General features: G+C 42.6%; 1 protein-coding gene across 2 annotated transcripts in view; it reads left to right on the top strand.

Moving 5' to 3' along the window:
• Positions 1-22611, top strand: part of LOC132159624 (hepatic and glial cell adhesion molecule-like) — a 56829-nt gene that overhangs the window by 30008 nt on the left and 4210 nt on the right. Inside the window, exon 4 of one of the 2 annotated variants that reach the window (XM_059569198.1) lies at positions 12990-13132. The exons of the other annotated variant lie outside the window; for it this stretch is intronic. Coding sequence (XP_059425181.1) covers positions 12990-13117 — 128 coding nt within the window. The 3' untranslated portion in view covers positions 13118-13132. Of the gene's footprint in view, positions 1-12989; positions 13133-22611 lie in introns of those variants that run through there. 2 annotated transcript variants of the gene reach the window in all.

Consider the following 22611-nt stretch of genomic DNA (forward strand, 5'->3'; position numbering starts at 1 on the left):
AGTGGTTCTCTTGGTGGCAGCTGTCCTCTCTTTGGCTGACAGCACAGCACGGCAAACCACAGCAGCATCCTGGTACAGATAACAGGGAGAGAGAAAGAGAGAGAGAGAAAGGGGAGGAAGAAACAAGCAAGTGCTGTCTTTGGTTGGACAGGGCAGTCTCTTTGCTTCGTGAGCGGCGACTGGGTTTAGCTCGTCCTGGCCCATGTTTTGCCACATCTTGCTGCTGGCATGACGCTTGCTTCAGTGTCTTGTCAGTGGCTCTGGTGCTGCGTGGTGCAGCACATGCTGCGTCATGGAAAATATATTGGCATTTTCCTCCTTTTGCTCCGTGGCATTACAAGCCCTGGCATTGTGATGTCAGACGGTGCACAACCCACAATGTTGTTCTATGCACGCAGCATGTCCTTTGTATCATGCAGTGGTCTGGGGCATTGGTTGACAGTGACTGTAACTGGTTGCCAGGGTGGATGGAGGGGTCTGAGAGGTGGTAAAGCAAAGTCATTATGGAGGTTTCAGAAGCCGGCATGTCCGCTATGTTGGTCTGTGTAGACAACGGAGCCAGCGGTAGCGATTCTGAGGTAGGCAGTTTAGCTAGTAAAGTTCTTATGCTGTGTGTAATCACTTCAACCTTGAATGTGGGTGGGTGGGTTGGGAGTGACCACAGCCTGTTGTTTAGTGCGCCAGTTTTGGCAAGGGTGTCAGTTTGATCTTTTAAGTCCTTGTCTAGACTTGGTAGCTTCGAGTGTCCTTTTACCTTCTTCCAGTACACAGTCACATTGTGTGTTTTTGTGATGTTATCACATTGCTGGAACAGGTGTTGGTGTTTGACTGGCTTGTTTACAGTTTTGAAACCATTCTGTTTACAGCATGGAAGATGGAACACGAAACTAAGTCTAGCATAGTTAGAGTCTGTACAGGCTTTGTTCAAACAGATGCTGGTGAGTTGGCATAGTCGAACAGACACCTGTTGAAGGTGAGCTGACGGTCGCCAAGTGTGAATGCCAGTTTGTGTTGGTTTTTCGGGTGCACCGGAATGGTCCAGAATCCAGAGGCCATGTCAAGTGTAGGGAGGATTGTGGCTCCTCTGATTCGGGGCATTTCTTGTTCCAGCTGGGTCTTTGTGTGTCATCAGTCAGTTTGGTATTGAGAGGTGTAGCAGCTTCATCAGTCTCACTGACGTTCTGGTGGGAGACTGTGTATACTGCGAGGTGTTGGTCATCTGTCAGATCCATTCTGTCTTCGGTCTTTGCTCACCGACATGACAGATGTTATGGCGACGAATTTGAAGGGTGCAGTGAACAATGTGTTGTTTGTACTCCCTTCGGGTATCAGTGCAGGTGGAATGGGCTCAATGACAGGTAGTACAAGTTCAAAGTCATTAAAGTCATGGCTCACTAGCCATCCCAGCCGGTAGGTCTTGGGAATGTTGATGTCAGTTGCCGTGCAGTTGTTGCACAGGATGTAGGCTATAGAAGATGACACTTCAGTGAGGGGTGTGGCTTCAAGTGTGAGTCCGAGTTCCACACATTCAGGTGAGGATTGGAAGAAACCCAGCGTGTGGTTTAAGGTTTGACCGCATTGCAGGTTGAGCCGAACAGCGACCCCTTTGGTGTAAGCTGGTACCACCGTACCCTGTTCGTTGACTAAGGTGCAGAGGCTTGAACTTGAGCTTGAGCCACGGCTGGCTGCTGGGGTTCCCGTGACCTCTGTGACCTGACAGTCTGGCTCTGTGGGAGTTCCCGTGACCTCTGTGACCTGACAGTCTTTTAGCTGTTTGAAGTTCAGAAAAGGGTCAAAGTGGTCTAGCAGGTGTTTGCCGATGAGAAATGTATGAGTGTTCATTGGTGAGACATTCATGGGATGTACTGGACTCACCAGACCGATTGTCAGGTGAATGGAAACAACCTGTTCAAACCGGATGTCATTCTGGCTGTACGACTGTACATTCAGTTCACAAGTTTGAGGTGTAAGAGTTCGATCTTGTCTCTTAGCTTCAAATTGGAGTCTTTTGAAAAGGTGAGATGAGATCACCGTCAGGTTTGATCCTTTGTCGATCAGGTCTTCTATGCTCACTCCTTTTCGGCCCACCACCTTTTCGACAAGGCTGCCCAGGAATGTTGGCATCAGGGCAGGTGTGACAATTGATGGGTGGTTAGGACCGGTCTTGTGTAGCTCTCTGCGAAGGCAGGTAGTCAAAACTACTGTATTTGTGGTACCTGGTGTGAGGACCTGTGCTGTCTCCTTCAGGGTGTGCAGCTGTCAGCTGTGGAGCTTGGGTGATGCCCTCACTTTGTGATGTGACAGTTAGCCTCTGTGGTCTGTGGATGACGAGCAGTGTTCTGGGTGCTTGCCTCATACAGATGGCAGTTAGACAGGGTGTTGGTTTCAGTTCTTATGCTTAGACATAAGATGTCGGGTTCATCTTCCTTGTCTTTCTTGCGAGTTTTCATGTAAAGAAGCTCTTTCAGCATCCTCAGGATCTCTGCTGTCTCAGACGTTGCTGCCCTGTGTTTTTCTGACGTGGGCTCAGGATTGAGCTTACCGGTGTCATGTCGAGAGTGGTTCCACTGCCGGCTGTCGGGGCTTTGTGTCCTTGACGGTGGGGATCGGCTCTTTTTGGGTCGCCGGTCCCAGCATCGTTCAGAGCGCTCGCTCTGGTGCTTTGGATGCGCACCACCACGATTGTGTTGCCCTCTGCTGGCTTGGAACGGTATTGACTCTCTGTAAAAAGGTCTGTCACTGTGGTGTTGTAGGGCGCCCTCTAGGGTTAACTTCAAGCAGTGCTCAGACACAGAGATTTTGGGGTTTTTCACAGTCTTTTCATAAATAGTCTTTTGCTTGGTGCAAGCTTTGTGGGCTAAGTTCCGTAACTCTTGTGTAGTCATGTTACGCGGACACGCTGGGACTCTGAGATGAAAACTCCAACTGGCATGTAGGTTTCAGAGGAACAGAGTTTTTAAGTCGACATCCTGTTCCATACCTGGTTCGTTGTATGCTCCGAAGTAGGCTTTTCGTAGCTGACTAAAGAAAGTCTGTGGGTTTTCAAGTCGGCCCTGTTTGAGGTCCATAGCAATAAGGAGCCCATGGTCTGAGTCTGGATCAGAGAATTCAAGAATCAAAGTTTTTAGCAGTTGCTGGTAGTCCGCTTTGACAGTCTCTGGTTGAAGATCCAGAAAACTATGCACATCACGGCTGGACGTGATTTTTAACAGGTACAATGTGTTCACATCTGTCACGTTGGTGAAAGTTTGCAAGTGAAAGTCAATGTCTTGTAAATAAGCGTGAACGTCATGTCCTCCTGCAGGATCTGGATTGAATGTAGGGATGCTTCTAGCTAGCTTGTCAAGTTCTCTGGGAGCCGTGCAGGGTTTAGTGGCATGCGTTCTCTGGAAGGGTTCTCCCCCCTCTGTTGTTGACAGGTGTTCTTGTAAGCTGGCTGGTGATTTCTTGAGCCGTGAGCTTACACCCCCTTTTTCAGCTCTAAGTTCTTGGCTTAAAAGGGTTGGAGTGGCAGGCCGTGAGAAACTCTGTGGTGTTCGTTTCTCCGATCCAGCCACTCTGTAATCTGTCAGAATGTTTCAGTTCTGTGTGAACAGTGTCAATTTCATCTTGAAGCTCGTCTCTCTGCAGAGTAAGCTCATTGATTTTAGCTCGGGCCGCTTGCAAGTGTGTTTTGCAGGCCCCGGTTTTATATTATCTTTCTTTCAGTTCAGTCTCTGCTCTTTTTAGGAGAGCGTCACCTTGCTGGAGTTTTTTGTTGAGTTCTTTTCTGGCTTCTCTCTCCAGCTGTTCTCTTTGATCTGTGTCGAGGCGAAGATCTTGCAGGGCATTGTGAAGTCTTTCTACTTCTTTCTGTAGCTCTGGATCTGTGTCGTCCTCTTTCTCGCGCTGGTTCTGGGTCTCGAGGAGGAGCTGATCAAGGCGACTCTGGGTTCGGGCCTGGTCCTTCCAGGCCTCCTCCGCTTGAAGCTTAAGCGTTGCTGCTTGCTGTTCAAGGTCGATGTTGCTTCGTTCACTGAGCCGTGCCTGGGCGATGAGAATGTGAACTAGGCTGCCGAGGATCCTGGCGAGTTCTTTGTAGTAGTCGCTTTGGGTTGGATCGTGTGCCATCAGTTCATCTAGCTCGGTGTCTAGTTGCTCTTGGTGCTGCAGGTTACTGGCATCCTTGGGCAGGAAGGGGGTCGTCACTGCTTTCAACCATGTCGAGAGGTGGCCCCTGTGGACTGCTGGACTGGATAACTGGAACATCCTGGCTTCACTGTCGGTGAGAGAAGCACAGCACACACACAAAAAGACCAATGCAAGTTCGTTCTAAGGTTAACAAGCTATATTCATACGGGCTGTGCTGTTTATGAGAATTTTGGGACTAACTGATGCAAACAGTCAGACAGTTCAGTAGCCAATTAACTTGGGTCAACGAAGGACCTGAAATGGTGATTTGACAAGCAGTAGCCTAGCAGGTCGCGTGATGACACCGGCCGCTGGTTGTCGCTCTACTATTTAGCTTCTTTGGTGGCTCTCACAGTTTACTGTCTCTATGTGAAATGAGAGAAACAAATCACAACTGAACAGAGGATAGAAAAAGATCAAAGTGAAACACAACACTTGAAATGAGATAAAAACAATAGTAACACGATGTGTTAGTGAGAATAAGGAGGCCTAAGCCTACTGCTAGATTTTAAGATAGGGCCAACAGGTGAGTAGCCCCACTATCTGGGTAGGAAATCTAGAAAGATGGTGTGGCTTGAAGAAGCAATAGGTCAAACACTTAAAATGTATCTGGGGGAATATCTAATATTCTGTGGCTTATAATAAGTGGATGGGTTTTATCACATTGGTTCACCTGGGTGAATTTAAGTCATTCAGGTGGAAACCAGTGGCTTGGTCAACCTCTCCGGCGCTCCCCAAACACTCAACCGCAGTGTCCCCGGCCCTCCGCTACTCTGGCGTTGTGCCCTCTCGAACAGCTTGTGACTTTTAACACAACCTTTGGAGTGCCAAATTGCTGATGTCTCCAATGCGTGCCGCAACGGACATTTAGACAGCTAATTCAATAAATCACAGGGGATTAGAAATTAGCAATTAGAGCGCATTATCTGAAACGGCCCGAGATGGCGTATTTGCACTTATGCAAACTGGAATCAGAAGGCAGGGTGTAATTTTTAACTTCTAAACAAAAGACCCCCTCTGGTGTTTAGTAAGCGGAATTACAGCCAATTTCAATATGACTTAGAATCTGATCGTTTGTCAGGCTGATTTTCTGCATCAAAATCACAACTAACCAGAGCCGGCCAAGCCACTAAGCGACCCTTGCAATTGCAAAGGGCCCCGTAGCCAGCAGAGGGCCCCCTAGAGTCCCTCTAAAAATAATTGTTTCTGCAAGTATTCTCGTAAACACAATCGGTTATGTTTTAAGTGAACGTATACAGTGGCCTGCTGCTCAGAGAAATTCGCTGTACCGGATAAATCTGTCTCTCTCTCTCTGTAAAATAGACGACGTTAAAGGGGGTGTGTTTCAAGATACGCAATGGAGTAGACCAATTAAACCGGGAGGGACAGCAAAACACTCATGCAAACAAAACATATCGGCCACGGCCGCGCGATCGACTCACTCATCCAGATGGCCAGTCCGCCCCTGAGCGCAACTGCCCGAGCGCTTTGGAAAGAAAGTGTGTGTGTGTGTGTGTGTGTGTGTGTGTGTGTGTGTGTGTGTGTGTGTGAACTCACTGGGCGCGTTGACACCATAGACAGTAAAAAGAAATGGACACAGCGACCCCATTGGATTCAATGGAGACAAGTGAAGTCGTAATCTCTTTATTCCCGGGACAACTTTGCCATCGGAAAGGGTGTGTCTGCCACGGGCTGTCCACAGGCTGCGCTCCAGACTGACCACACATCGTGACATGTTACATTTTTTAAATAAAAATGTAAAAAAGAAATTATCGTGGCCGAAAAAAATTATCGAGCTCATTTTTTTAATAGTGCGATTAATTGATTTATCGACTATCACGACAGGCCTACTATTTAAATCATTAAATTAAAGTTTACGGAAACTCGTTTTTCCTCGTCAATCATTCTCCATTCATAAACATTATTCAAAAAGGGTGCATCTCGTGCACGGTACAACTCTCTCCAATATATCATATGATATATTTACATTATAATGCTTGATCTCTAGTCTTGGCTGAATGTCATGTCACTTTAATTATCTTTTTTACGCTGCTGGTCCTGAGTAAGTATTTTCTTCTTCTGTCATTCTGCACAAATATGGATTTTAATAGTTCTATTGAAATATTACCTAATTCTTATTATTGTTACTATTAATCTTGTTTGTGGTGTTTTAGATGTTATTGTTAATTTAGTTTATTTGAAAAATTCCAACATTTAAATGTTCTTTTTATTATTATATATAATATTTTATTTAAATGTTATTCTATTTGCTCGATTTCATTTAAATTATATATATAGGCTGTTGTTTGTGCCTCTTAAACTCTGGTGTCAATTAAAAATGTTTCTTTGAAGGTCAGTGAAAATCACTTTATCAGTGTGTGTTCGTTGAACTGCACTGCCATTCAGTTCAGTGGTATCATAATTTTCATTTTAGACATCAAACATGGAACTCAACTCAAGAACTCAAGGTCTTTTATTGTCATTCTGTACATGTTGCCACATAAGAACAAAATACTTACTCAGGACCAGCAGCGTAAAAAAGATAATTAAAGTGACATGACATTCAGCCAAGTATGGTGACCCATACTCAGAATTCGTGCTCTGCATTTAACCCATCCGAAGTGCACACACACAGAGCAGTGAACACACACACACACTGTGAACACACACCCGGAGCAGTGGGCATCATTTATGCTGCGGCGCCCAGGGAGCAGTTGGGGGTTCGATGCCTTGCTCAAGGGCACCTCAGTCGTGGTATTGAAGGTGGAGAGAGAACTGTACATGCACTCCCCCCACCCACAATTCCTGCTGGCCCGAGACTCGAACTCACAACCCTTCGATTGGGAACCCTAACCCTTGAAAGACAACAACGAATCAAATCATAGACAAACTTTAAGCAGCATTTAAATTCTCCATAGAGAATGATACTTGCATGGGTCCAGCGTGCGTGAGCGTGGTCTTTTGAGACCAGCGTGCGTGTGAACAGCGTGAGCGTGGTGCTGTTCTTTCGTGTCTTCCGGGGGTTGCTGCGGAATCGCGCGATATTTGAAAGGTCCAACAAAGCAATGTTTCAGAATTCGTCTTCCTTGTGTGGAGAGGCGAATAGGTGAATAAACTTAGTACGGAAAAGAAACAAAAACATCGATGAAATGAAAGCTCCCGAAGGAGCCATGAGAACGGCTGTCCTCTTAGCCGCCGTGCTGAGAGGGACGGCAATAGGAGAGCGGACCAAGGCCACGAAGAAGGATGAGCAGGGTCAGAAGAGGGGAAGCGAAGAGAGCACTAAGAGAGAGAGGAACTTCCTGGGTCAGTCCTTTATAGCTCGACTGGTTCATGCCTCTGTTCGCGTGAACAACCAATGAACGTCCGCGATCTGAAGCGGGATAAAGTTCCTTTGTCTCTGGGGAAACACCCACTCTAATAAGTTCTGGTTTATAACATTTCAGTAGTGATATTCCAGCAAGTTCGTAATTCCAGATTAATACATTTTACACACCTTGCATATAGGTGGATAGTTGGGTCACAACATTTCAATTGCAAAAACACCAAACAGTACATATATATAGAAACACGACGTTACATTCAAATGCAGAATTACACACATTTAAAGATTAACACACGGTAATATTGTGGATTGTCCAATTTTTGATTATGGAAAACATCTAATGCACCAAAAAGCAATACTTAATACATTTAGAATACATCGAGAAAAGGTAATAGTTTAGGATACATTGAGAGAAGATGCCAGTGAGCTGGCTTTTTCCTGTCCTGTTTGCCAGTGGGATCATAAAGTTTTATGAGCTGCTAAGGGGGTAGGGTTACAACTCCTGGTTCTATTTGAGAACATTAAAATTAGGAGAAACATTTCCAATTTATAAGTTAGCAACTTATACTCCTCACATAACAAGGATTAACCATTTTATGCAACGCACAAATATATTCAAAATACATATTATTAAGGACTTACATAGAGAGCTTAAAGAAGAGTTTGTGTGTGCGTGTTTAGGAATGTGGGTGTTTCGTTTCTCCTTTGAGGCTGCTCACGTGACTCTGGAATTTCTTGTCGTAAATAATTCAAATCCAGCCAGGCTGGCGCCAGGCCATTTAGTTTACAAAGGTTTCATTTTATATGCCTGAATTCAAAATCTACAAGCTTTGTGTTTGCATTGTTTTAGATTCAACGAACCGTGATTCATTAGTTCAGAACCCATGAATCGATGACCTGCATATCCGCTACACAGAGATGATTTGGGAGCCGTGACATCTGCTGGTGATCCTCCATTGTGTTTTATCAAGTCGAAAGTCAATGCAGCCATCTTCCTGGAGATGTTGGAGCACTTTATGCTTCCATCTGCTGACGAGCTTTATGGAGATGCTGATTTAATTTTGCAGCAGGACTTTAGCACCTGCCCACAGTGCCAAAACCACTTCCAAGTGGTTTACTGACCATGATATTACTGTGTTTTATTGGACAGCCAACATGCCTGACCTGAACCCCACACAGAATCTACGGGGTATTGTGAAGAGGAAGATAAGTAACATCTGACAAACTATACAGAGGAGCTGAAGGAAACCTGGTCTTCAATAACGCCTCAGCAGTTCCACAGGCTGATCGCCTCAAGGCCACGCCACAGTGAAGCAGTAATTTCACCAAAAATATTCAAATTTTTTTAGATTAAGTCATTACCATCAGAATAAAAAAAAAAAAAAAAAAAAAAAAAACTCTTGAAATATTTCAGTTCGTGTGCAATGAATATAAGAAAATTTGCTTTTTTTAAATTCAATTACAAAAAATAAATACCTATTCCATGATATTCTAATTATTATTATTTATTTTTTAATGATCACACTCATGATCTGCTTAATTTGCTTTGGCTGTGAATTCTGGCTTCAGTTCAGTTCTTCTGTGTCTCTCTGCATGTACTTACATGACCTTGAAGCTTCTTATTCACTTTTTTGTGGGATTTGATCTTCTCATGGTATTACTTTTCTCTATGTATGGAATTTATTATACTTATGCATATGTAGTAACAGCACTGTTTTTCTCTTCCTGATACGTGTCTGTTTTCTTACAGGAGACTAATGGACAGAATCAGACAGAGTATTCAGAGGTGTCTTTCAGATGATGATCATTCAGACTGTATTATTATACAACTCATCTTATTACAGGCCAGAGCATGTTGGAGCAAATATCAGTATGTAACAAAGCTTCAAGTCTCTGAGTTGAACTACAAATCTACTGGTTGTGGTATTGTTTACTACAAATGACTGTGTTTCATCATGCAATTACTTCATGAAAAAAATGTGGTCTTTGGTAAGAAAGAAAGACCAGAAGTCTAAAGTATTTACAACAGACAAATTCATGAGACGCTCTATTAATTTCTGATCTCAGTCATGTCTGCAGCTGCACATCCTGTCTAGACTTGATTTTTGGTGGTTTGTGTTCAGTATTATTTTCACACCCATCCACATGATTACTATCATAGCTCTGATTATGAGTCATGAAAACAAGACAAAATAGATCAAAAGAAGGATTAGAAAAAGAACACCAGCATGAGCTACAAAATGAGTACAAATGCAGACAGTAATCATTGAGGAGTGCCAAAATTCGGTCGTGGAGGGCCCCAAAAACTCTAACCCCAAATAGACACACCTGAAGCAGCTAATCAAGCTCTTGCTAGGTATGTTAGAAACTTCCAGGCAGGTGTGTTGAGGCAAGATGGAGCTAAACTCTGCAGGACAGAGTTTGAGCATATCTGCTCTATCTGCTGAATAGTTGTGGGTTTTACATGTAACATGATCAAGTCGGCCCCTGCTGGTAGATAATAGCAGCTACACAATGTGTGTGACAAAATGCATATCTATATCTACTGAGAGCTTTAAGAACTGGATTATCTGTGTATTCTGAAGAAGACAATTCAACAACCCAGCTGAAAACAACTATGCTAAAGCTAATATCATTAAAACATGTCATTTTATTTATTGCTACCCACCAGTGTCAGTACATTCAGCTAAAGATGGAAATCCCTCGATTGTTTTGATTACTGATGTGTCATATATTTGGTGTAAACTCTATGAATTTACACACTGCTTTAAACATTGTTGCATAATAATTATCAAGCAACTGCAAACAAGTTTTATCTTAGTAGTGTTCAATAAGAAGTGGATTGAGACCGGTCACCTACTGAAGCTAAACAGGATTGATCTTGATTTTCACTTCTTGAAAGTATTGAGTATTGAAATTATTCACTGAAACTGTTTGAAAGTAATAGGTTTTATTATTTGTGCCAAAAGCATACTAGCAGTTTTTGTCCTTATTTTCTGTTTTTGTTGTGGTGTAATTTCAGTGGCTGTAGAAGTGGTTTGTATTTGCTGAAAAATAAACACACTTAAACATACCCTCTGTACTGACTCATGTTTCCTTTCTTTCTAATACATAAAATTTTTATCAGACATCATTTTGAGTCACGTGATTGGACTGTTTCTCTGTTAACGTGGTTAGCAGTCTGTTGGTTTCACAGGATGTGGTTTGTAAGTGAGATATGAGGAAGCATTTAGTGAATGATGAAGGAATATTTAAATATTAAAATGTACTTTTGTAGTAAGAAAAATAAAACCTTTAAATACAAAAGTCAGAAGATGTGTATAGTCTCCTGCTTGTGAAACAGTTTAGGAAACTGTCTGTTATCAGTTTGTTTGAGGCTCTTCATTCTCTCTGATTCACTAGCAGCTCAGTTTCAGAGGTTCACTGAGATCTGTTGTGGTCTGCTTCTTTTAGTTTATTCGGTCTGGACTCAAAAGCTGTATTTGTGAGCAGTGTGTTCATGAATTTAGGACTCATCAAGTCATCTGAAGAAAACATAATTTGTTTATTTCTTGAATCTCTGTTGTTCTTCGTTTCGGACATATTTTAAAGATGATCTCAAATCCTGCTGTTTTCTGTCTATTGGTGTTTGTCACAAAGTGTAAGTGATTTCATTGTAATTTTGCTTTTACGGAATTTAGATAAATCTGACATGATTAGTACAGTTTATTTCATACTATTAATTTACATTACATTTTCTGAAAAAACAACAACTCTGTTTCAGGTGTGTTTGATGTTAAAACAGATGAAGTGAAGTCAGTGTCAGTGCTGGAGGGAGATTCTGTCTCTCTAAATACTGATGTTAAAGTACAGAGAGATGATATGGTACGGTGGACGTTTGGACCTCAAAACACTCGAATAGCTGAAGTCATTAAAAGAGACCAAATAAACTTTATTTTTGTCAGTAATGATGGAAGATTCAGAGACAAACTCCAGATGGACAATCAAACTGGATCTCTGACCATCAGAAACATCAAATCTGAACACTCTGGACTTTATAAACTGACCGTCATCAGTGGAAAAACCTCACTGAAGAGATTCACTGTTACTGTGTATGGTGAGTAAACTCTCACTAATGCTAGAATTGTTCATTTATTTTTTTTATATATTAGTCTAAACTCACAATGCCGTAAATTATATATGATATATGATGTCCAAAATACAACTGACATCACCTTCTAAATGTTAAAATAATATATCAAATACCTGCTCAAATGATCAATCATTGTTTTAGAGTAGATATACAAGCATTCATTTCTTTCTCAGCCTTTAAAATGCTGGTTTATTTTTGATTATCTTTGCAAGAGAACATCTATGTGTGTCATGTTAATTTTATCATAGATTGTTGATTATAATACATACACGGTCTTTCATGTTTTCCAGCTCCTCTTCCCATTCCTGTCATCAGCAGTAACTCTTCAATCTGTTCTTCGTCATCATCATCATCATCATCAGGATCATCATCAGTGTCTAATTGTTCACTGCTGTGTTCAGTTGTGAATGTGAGTGCTGTGACTCTCTCCTGGTACAAAGGAAACCGTTTATTGTCCAGCATCAGTGTGTCTGATCTCAGCATCAGTCTCTCTCTACCTCTGGAGGTGGAATATCAGGAGAACAACATCTACAGCTGTGTGAACAACAATCCCATCACAAACCAGACCACACATCTGGACATCACTCAACTCTGTTATTCATGTGCAGGTCAGTGATGTTACTTAATCTGTTGCTCTTTGTAAGACTGATGTTTCCTATTTATAGACTGACACTTAAAGGGATACTCCACCCCAAAATGAAAAATTTATCATTAATCACTTACCCCCATGTCATTTCAAAACCGTAAAAGCTTTTTTCATCTTCGGAACACAATTTAAGATATTTTGGGTGAAAACCGTGAGGCTTGTGACTGTCCCATAGACTGCCAAGTAAACTACAATGTAAAGGTCCAGAAAAGCATTAAAGACATTGTCACAATAGTCCATCTGCCATCAGTGGTTCAACCGTAACATAATGAAGTGACAATAATACTTTTTGTACATGAAGAAAACAAAAATAATGCCTTTTTCAACAGTTCCTCACCTGTTTCTCTCCACATAACTGTAGCACCATTTTTGGAGAATATGAATATGCTACTGTGTATTCTTGTCGCTTCATAATATTACAGTTGAACCCATTGATGGCAGATGGCCTATTCTCACTATGTATTTCATACTTTTCTGGACCGTGACACTGTTATTTACTTGGCAGTCTATGGGACAGTCACAAGCCTCTCGGTTCTCACCCAAAATATCTTTAATTTTGTTCCAAAGAAGAACATGGCTTTTACAGGTTTGAAATGACATGGGGGAAGATATTATTAACAACATTTTCATTTTGAGGTGGAGTATGGAACGACATGGGGGTAAGTGATTAATGACAACATTTTCATTCAAGGTTTTTCTCTCCATGTTCATTACAGATCAGAGCCAGCATCCATATTTGAATCTGATGATAATCGTCAGTGTGTGGCTGTTGGTGTTCATGTGTGCTGTTATAATCATGTGCTGCTGCAGGAAACTGTGTCAAGCACAACAAAATGGCAAGTAACTGACAAATCTTACTGTATATTATTGACTTATACATTGTTAATATTTTATTAATATACTCTGTTTATAAAAAAATATTAAATAACACATATACCTGAGAACAATCTAAACTTTCCCTGAGAAGCGAAGTTAAAACTTAGAGACAGTACTCCAGGAGGATAGCCCAACAATTCAGCGACAGCAGACACACTGAGCCTGTGGCAGGGGATACAGACCATAACAGACTACAAGCCCCCACCGCGGACCTGTGACAACAACATCTCTCTGCTAAATGAGCTGAACACATTCTTCGCTCGATTTGAGCGACAAAACAGCTCCACTGCACAGAAGACTCCACCTCCTCCCAGTGACCAGGTAATAACGCTGACCCCAGACAGTGTGAGGAGATCCTTCAGCAGGATCAATGCACGCAAAGCTCCGGGTCCTGACAACATCCCTGGGCGTGTAATGAAAGACTTTGCAGCAGAACTCACTGATGTCTTCACAGACATTTTCTACATCTCACTTAGTGAGGCTGTTGTTCCCACATGCTTCAAAGCTACCACCATCATTCCAGTCCCTAAGAAACCATCTCCATCCTGATTCAATGACTACCTTCATGTTGCATTTACTCCCATCCTCATGAAGTGGCTAGTCATGCACCACATCATGTCTGTCAGAACTACAGGAGGGAAGTGAGCCACCTGGCCGGGTGGTGCAGTGACAACAACCTCTCTCTGAATGTGGAGAAGACAAAGGAGATTGTTGTTGACTTCAGGAGAGCACACACTCAGCATACTCCTTTAACCATCAATGGTGTGACTGTGGAGAGAATAAGCAGCACCAAGTTCCTGGGTGTGCACATCACAGAGGACCTCTCCTGGACCGAAAACACTGCAGCACTGGCCAAAAAATCACAGCAGCGTCTCTACTTCCTCCGCAAACTGAGAAGATCCAGAGCCCCTGCCCCCCATCATGTACACCTTCTACAGAGGCACCATCGAGAGCATCCTGACGAGCTGCATCACTGTGTGGTATGGCGCCTGCAACGTGTCCTGCCGGACGACTCTACAAAGCATATAGAGAGCAGCAGAGAAGATCGTTGGTGTCTCTCTCCCCTCCCTCCAGGACATTTATGGAAACCCTCTCACACGCAAAGCCCTCTGCATCACAGGTGATCCCACTCACCCATCACACAGCTTCTTCAGTCTGCTGCCATCATGGAGGAGACTGCAGAGTCTCCAGCCCAGGACCAGCAGACTTCATTCATCAGGCTGTCAGGAAGCTGAACTTGCACCCGGACTTGCCCCCCCTTCCTCTTTTGCCCCAGGCACCACTGAACTATGAACTATGAATTATTTTTCTTACCCCACTGGCAATTTGTATTATTATTATTATTATTATTATTATTATTATTATTATTATCATTATTATTATTATTATTATTATTATTATTTTATTTTTATTTTTTAAAGCAAAAACTAACCCAATTTTATACTTTTTTCAGAAAACAAGACATAATAACTCAAGTAATTGTGCTTGCACCTTCATTAAAGAATGTTTAGATATTTATACTAAAATGTAAGACAAAAATACCAAGAAAATAATTTTTTGCAGTGTATCTCACGTTATTATTCATATTCCACTAGATGGCAGAAAACTATTTAACAAACTGAATATCATATACTCCATATCCTCACATGTCTGTGTTTGTAGATCTGACAATGAGAGAACAGCAAAACATGTCTGAATACACAAATATCATCTACTGCCTTCAGAAGGAAGATCAGCCAGATGTCAGTAAACATTTTATCTGATCTTTAAATATGACTTTATTTACTTTACAGGTTCAGGAATGAATTAAGGTCTGTTCATCTACTTCCTGTCAGCTCAGAGGTTTAGTCATGTTTGTGATGTTGAATGTTTCTTCCTTACAGTTAGGCTCGCTGGATGTGGACAGAACAGAGACAACTGTGAACTATCGACACACAACACAGTGAAACTCAGTTTATGATGAACTGAACGTCTCTGGGAAACATCTGTCCTAAACTAGATCTCCCGTGTTTCATCAGGAGTCCTCGTGTTTGAGCAGATGCTTCATGATGATTCACTGTCTGCGGTGCTGAACGATTCAAAGATGATGAGCAGGTGTGAGGTTGATTTGTGGATGTTTGATGCTGGACTTCTGTAGATTACTGCAGTTGTTGTTATCTGGTCTGAATTTAATGTTTACAGTTTACAATTAACATTATTCAGATGACATGTACAAGAGCATTGTTTGGAAAATAATTACAATTTAGGCAGTTTTCCAGTTTCACTAAACCTGCTCAAAACTAGTTCAAATTAACACATGATTTATCTGATATATAATCTCTGCTGAAAAGAAAACAGCATATGCTGGTTAGGTATGTTTTGACGCTGGGATGCTGGTTGATGCTGGTCATGTGCTGGCAAAGGACCAGCATAAACCAGCATACCATGGTAAAAACAAACCTAACCAGCATATGCTGTTTTTTTCAGCAGGGATGAAGTTTCTAAATATCATTTTTGTCATGTCTTCTCACCTTTTTAACCCTCCTCATATGAAATGTTCCAGCTGCTCTTTGTTGGATGTAATTTCAGTAATGATGGGAAAATCCCTCCCCTCACACAGTCTCTTTGTGTTGATGTTCATGAGCGCAGACCAGATGGAGTTATACGTGTTTATAGCTGTATTAAATCTACTGCAAATGACCTCCAGGTGTGAACATATGTCTTTCAGACCTGATTGTTTGCCTTATGGGAACAAATACAAGAAGGATTATTCAAGGCAGACAGAATGGGATAAACTACCACATTTCTTATAGAAGGATTAATTTACCAGAAATGATAGACCTACACAAGCCTGTGGGAGGATAAAACTGAAGTGTATGGCTTTAGAACATGGTTTCCTATTGCAGAAGATGATGGAAAAAAATCAGCAGAGGTGTGTCATCAAACAGACAAAACGGACCTTGGAAAAATAGCATGATCATCACACTAAGATGTGTGATGTTTAAGATGTTTAAGATGCATCTTGCATGAAATGTAGGTGAGACATGGGCGTAGGTTTGGTGGGGGGGGGGGTGCTAGGTACTAGTCCCTATATTTTGAGATGACAAATTTGATTCTAACTGCCAGGATGAAGACAGTACAAGAAACTCCATAATTTGATTGGCGGCGGGGTATCTGACAGGCTACATGTGCGGGCCGGGACTACGTTTGTGCTTGCACTAGCAGCGAGTGGGTGGAGTGTGTGTGCGCGCGCATGTTGACGACTCCAACGGTAAGTTACCAGGGCTGTTTCTCTGCCACATAAAAAGGCCAGAGTAAAACATTTTAATATTCCGTTTTTTGTAGTACACGTTTTTGTAGAATTTGACATGGATGCCAAGGGCTACAACCCTACTTTTTATCAAAGGACACCCCGGGATTTTTAATGACTACAGAGAGTCAGGACCTCAATTTAACATCTCATCTAAAAGACGGTGCATTTTGTAGGTGTAGTGTCCTAGTCACTACACTGGGGCATTAGGACCCACACAGGCCACAGGGTGAACATCCACTGCTGGCCTCACTAACACCTCTTCCAGCAGTAACCTAGTTTTCCCAGGAGGTCTCCCATCAAAGTACAGACCAGGCTCAACCCTGCTTAGCTTCAATAGGCAACCAGTCTTGGGCTGCAGGGTGATATAGCTGCTTCAATTTGTCATATTCACTGATGTAAGTGTACGCTTATCCCCTGAACAAATTACAGTGATCTTCGGACTGAACAAGTAAGGCATTTTATATCTGTATGTGACCAGAGCAGTACTTTTGGTAACTTCAAGGTGTATAGTGACTACGCCACCCTGGGGATTGCACCCAAGAAAATGCTATAGGCCCAATGAAGCAATGAGAAGATGGAGATGTGCTTCCAACCAATCAAAAAAACTTTATTTAAAAAAAAAACTTATGTACACTTTAAAGAAACATTAAAGATCTTCGTTAATTAGCAAGTTATTTTACAGAAATGGTAGTAGAAGTTCACCAGTTAAAAAAGAACATTCTACTACACTTTCAATACATAAAAAAACTAACAGGGTGATTAGCAAATTAGAATGTTACCCTGCTGTCAAACATGACGTCCATCCCAATGGGGCTTGAGTCACATCATTCGAACTTGAAACAGGATGGTCAGGCAGAGCAGTAGAAGAGGTCGATGGTATTGATCCCTGAACCTCTGGGTTGACTGTTTTCAGCACTGGAATCTCTGTGGATACTAGAAGATTACCAGAGGCAACATGTCTCACTGGAGCAAATCTAGTACCAGCACCATCCGCGCTGGTAGAAATGAAGAACACATCATCAATAAAATATTCTTGACTGAGGTCTTTTTGAAATGGCTCGGCTGTTGGTGGCAAGCTACCCTGAGAGATTTCCTGAGAATGGCTGCATTTTGGCCTTCAACATGGTCCGATATACATGTCGAATCTTCCTATGTTCATTCACATGTGCCATTGTATATTGTACATCCAAAGGCAGCACTACTCAGTCTCTCTCTAGCACCTTCAAAGGCCACCTGAAATTGGGCCTGGTGCTTTCGAATCCAGTCGTGGAAAGTGCCAGCCTCAGACTCCTGCACCCTACCCAACAAAAAGTCTGTTGGTAACTGTGAATCTTGGTTGAACATAAGAAAGTGTGGAGACTCCCCAGTTGACTGATGTGGAGTAGTTTTATAACAATAAACTAAGTGGGGAAGGCAGGACGCCCAGTCTCTCTTTCTGGAAACCAGTAAGGTACACAGCAAATTCTGCATAGTTGTCACGATACGCACACACAAACAGGGAGATCCACTAGCAGTGTTAATTGGGTTATCCAGAATCGTAAAATGGAAAGTCAACGGGGACCTGACTCGACTCTGGAAAGTTAACGGAGACCTGACTCGACTCTGGAAAGTCAACGGGGACCTGACTCGACTCTGGAAAGTCAACGGGGACCTGACTCGACTCTGGAAACTCAACGGGGACCTGACTCGACTCTGGAAAGTCAACGGGGACCTGACTCTACTCTGGGAAATTAACGGGGACCTGACTTGACTCTGGCAAATCAACGGGGACCTGACTCAACTCTGGAGCGTCCACGGGGACCTGACTCGACTCTGGAGCATCCACGGGGACCTGACTCAACTCTGGAGCGTCCATGGGGACCTGACTTGACTCTGAAAAGTCAGCGGGGGCTGCCATCTTGTGCAGTGACTCTGGATTGGTGGCAATCTTGTCTAGTGGCATGGGGCTGATGGCCATCTTGTGCAGTGGCGCTGGGCTGGCAGTCATCTTGTGCAGTGGCTCTGGGCTGGTGGCCATGACTGGTGGGAAAGTTAATGGGGACCTGACTAGACTCTGGAAAGTCAACGGGGACATGATCAACGGGGACCTGACTAGACTCTGGAAAGTCAATGGGGACCTGATTCTACTCTGGAAAGTCAACGACGACCTGACTCGACTTTGGAAAGTCAATGGGGACCTGTCTCAAATCTGGAACGTCAACGGGGACCTGACTCGACTCTGGAAAGTCAACGGGAACCTGACTCGACTCTGGAGCGTCCACAGGGACCTGATTTGGCCATCTTGTGCAGTGACACTGGGGTGGCGGCCATCTTGTACAGTGGTGCTGGGCTGGTGGCCATCTTGTGCAGTGGAGCTGGGCTGGCGGCCGTCGAGCAGTGGCGCTGGGCGGGTGGCCATCTTGTCTAGAAACACAAGCGTAGAGTCGGCCATCGTGTATAGAGAGACAGGTGTGGCTGGTGTATGCCATTGACTACGATGGTGTAGGTAATTGGTGAAGCCCCAAATGTCCAGGATTACTAGCCCCTTCATCTCCCATTGAGGCAAAGGGTCATCCAGGCAGTGATTAAACATGTCCTTAAGTGCCTCATCGTTATACCCCAGCCCTACTGCCATGGTCCAAAACATTTGAGCCAGAACACCCACCTCACTCCCCCTTTGACGGAGGGTGGTTAAATTCAAGAGTCTCCCCCTCGGCTTCTCCATGGTGGCTGGGGAACGGATTCGAAATCCCACACCGCTGGATCTGTGCATGATGGATTCCTTCTGTCACGATACACACACACAAACAGGGAGATCCAGAAGCAGTGTTTATTGGGTTATCCAGAATCGTAACTTAGCCAGGCAAAGCTCAAAATCCAGGTGAGCAGTCCAAAACCAGAAACATGAAAAAAAAAACACACACCGAACACGAAAAACCTGGTGACATAAACCAAGGACTCCATAACAATGACAGAAACAACAGGGAATTTAATGGCATGTGCAAACAATGTAAGTGGGGACAGCTGTGTGCAATGAACAGTGATGAGTAATGACAAAGGCTAGTGTGAAAACAGTTCCTGAAGTGGGGTGACGATATGGGGAAGCGAGACCTCTAGTGGACACCCAGGGATACATGAACCAGACACTGTGACAATTGTCCTATTGAAACGTTCACATTGTCCATTACCAGCTGGGTGGTAAGGAGTAGTATGTGTCCACATAACTCCATACAGCTGGCACAATTGCTTGATAAAACGGCTCTCAAAACTGTGGCCCTGATCAGAGTGGAGATGACCTGGCACCCCAAATTTACAAAACCACTCTGACAGAACGATTTGGCCCATGGTAGAGGCCCTCTGATCCCGGGTAGGTATGGCCAATGTATATTTTCTAAAAATGTCAATCATAACCAGCACATTTTCCAAGCCATTTCCAATTCTAGGTTCCAGAATTGTAAAATCCAGGGCAAGAATCTCACTGGGTCATGAGGCTGGTGGACAAGTTCAGTTGCTTTACCCCCTGATGCCCATGATCTTGCTGTAACTGAGTGAGTATGTCCTGCTTCAAAGAAGCTGGCAGAACTTGAAAGACCTCCTCACCACCATTAGGTTGAAAAGTCAGACGATGCAATATGCCATTCCTCTCCACCAGACAATTCCAATGCCTCAACAAAGCCAAATTCTAGGTGGATAACATTTGAAGCGTCGACAAACTAGGGCACCTCTTCTGCCTCAGAAGGGTTAAAACATGTCTAATATCAGGATCAGCCCACTGCAGAGAACACATATCAGAAGCAGAATGATAAGGTAAAACAAAAATGGCAGCTTGAGTGATGTTAGGCCACAGCCTGCTGCAAGGACTCTGGAAGAGGAGAGGTAGTAACAGCTGTTAAATACTGCTAAGACAAAGCATCAGCATTTTTGTTATTTCGGCCAGATCAATATAGAATTTCATAATCAAAGCATGCAGGCTGGGTTGCCCATCGCTGCTCGGTTCCCAACTTGGCAGAGGTGAGGTGACTTAAAAGGATTGTTATAAGTGTAGATTATACACTTATGCCCCAAGAGATACTCACAAGAATTTTCGGTAACTGCCCATTTCAGAGCCAAAAACTCTAGCTTCATTGAGGTGTAATTAATCATGTTGTGTTCTGGTGGGTGGACGCCGTGGCTTGCATTTGCTATCAGCTGGACCCTACCTACCTGTGACGGTATAGCCCCCAAGCCACTATTGCTGGCATCTACCTCTAAACTGAAAGGCAACGCAAAATTGGCATAGGCCAGGACTGGGGACGAGGTAAGTTTAGCTTTCAATCTTTCAAAGCTCTGTTCACTGACTTCTGTCCAGGCCGCCGCAAAGTCCCGTCCAGTCCATTTTCGAGCATTTATACCAGCTAACTCAGCCACTAGCTAATGTAGGCAATTTAGCAAAACCCTCTATAAAACGACGATGATAGCTGGCAAAACCCTAAATGATCGCAGCTCGGACACATGGCCTGGACGTTGCCACTTGATCACTGCCTCAACCAACTATCCAGCCTGATCACATTCTGCTTGTAGATGCTTAGGCTAAGCATATCACGGTCAAAAAGCCTGTCATCCAAAAGTAGCCATGTATTCTCAAGAATTACATGTGGTGAACTGTGCACACTCTTATTTTGCCATCAACATGTGCATGAATTTGTTTACTAGACTCCATTTAAATTAATAATTTTTCTAGTCACGTAATTGGATTCTGTCTCTCGTGACAGTGTGGTCAGGATGTGGTTTGTAAGCGAGAGATGGTAAAGAGATGTAGAAACTGAAATAGAGGGAGGACGTTCATGAATTTCTCTGAGCTAATGTGGGGGAGATTTTCCTGTTTGTTTGACTAGAATCTTATACAATAATTTCTTATATGATCTGTTATATTAAGAGAAAATTAAGCAATTTCTTTGATGCAACAACTTCCAAGTGTGTGCTGATTTTATTCCAGTTGTTACAGTCATAAACGTTTTTTTAGAGAACTAAAAAGAGGAACAATTACTACATTGTCAGAGATCAAGTCTGGAGGAAGTAATCAATCCCTTTGGCCATCAAGAGAGCATTACCGAATCATCTGGGTAAAATGGTATCAGATGAAATGGTATCAGCTGCCTGGTATCAGATAGCTAATCCATTACGGGAAAGATTTGGTCGAAAAAGAAAGACAAAGATGCTGTAAGATCTGCATCATCATTATGGTAAAAAAATGTTTTGAAAGTTGCTGTATATCTGGGAAGTGTAAAACAAAATCACAAGACTTGACCTATAACTATAGAGTTAAAATAATCAAGCATCAACAGAAAGCACACACAAACAAACTAAAAGCTAAGCAGTTGATGCAACGAGCACACAAACTGCTACTATCTGAAGCTGATGTAAGCAGTCTAGAGATAAACAGTGGTTTATAATTTACTGTAAATAGTTTCCATGGATAAGACATAGACTACACTCTTAAAAATAAAGGTACTTCAAAAGGTTATTCAAGCGATGCCGTAGAAGAACCATTTTTGGTTCCACAAAGAACCATCCAGTCTTAACTTTTTATAATCTGAATAACCTTCTTTCACCACAAAGAACCTTTTGTGAAACAAAAAGGTTTTTCAGACTTTAAAGGTTCTTTATAATAACAGTTTTATATTTTAGCACCATGTCGCGTTGATTTCATGTTACATTTTTACTGGTAAATGTGGTTGGTAATTGCAGACATATTGTGCAATGATCATGCTGTATTTCTGACACTGACAGCAATTTATCGTAGGCTATCTTTGGTCGCAGTTCTGTGACAACAGCTGTCTTTGAACCTCTCTCATTGTACAACATAGGACCACCAGTTAGGAGCCACAATCACAGAAATCGCCACAATTGTTTCACGATGCCAATCTTTTGTCTAAGACAGCTGAAAATCCTGCAGTGTGTCTCAAAACCAGTGAACAGGACTTTGTTCAATCAAACCAATGACATTGTTTTCATGTTGCTAGCATGAATTAACTGTGCTCAAGATTGATTTGCTTGAGATTTTTTTCATTTTGTAATAACATTTCTGACATTACATTACAGCTTTTTAACAGAAGATGCAAAAATTTTATTTCTCCAGGGCTGAAAATTTCAAATGGAATTTGAATATCCCAGATCCTCTTATATGTGTAATCGCATTTTAAAAATGTTCC

The sequence above is a fragment of the Carassius carassius genome, chromosome 16, assembly GCF_963082965.1.
Source record: "Carassius carassius chromosome 16, fCarCar2.1, whole genome shotgun sequence".
In the NCBI taxonomy this organism is placed as follows: Eukaryota; Metazoa; Chordata; class Actinopteri; order Cypriniformes; family Cyprinidae; genus Carassius; species Carassius carassius.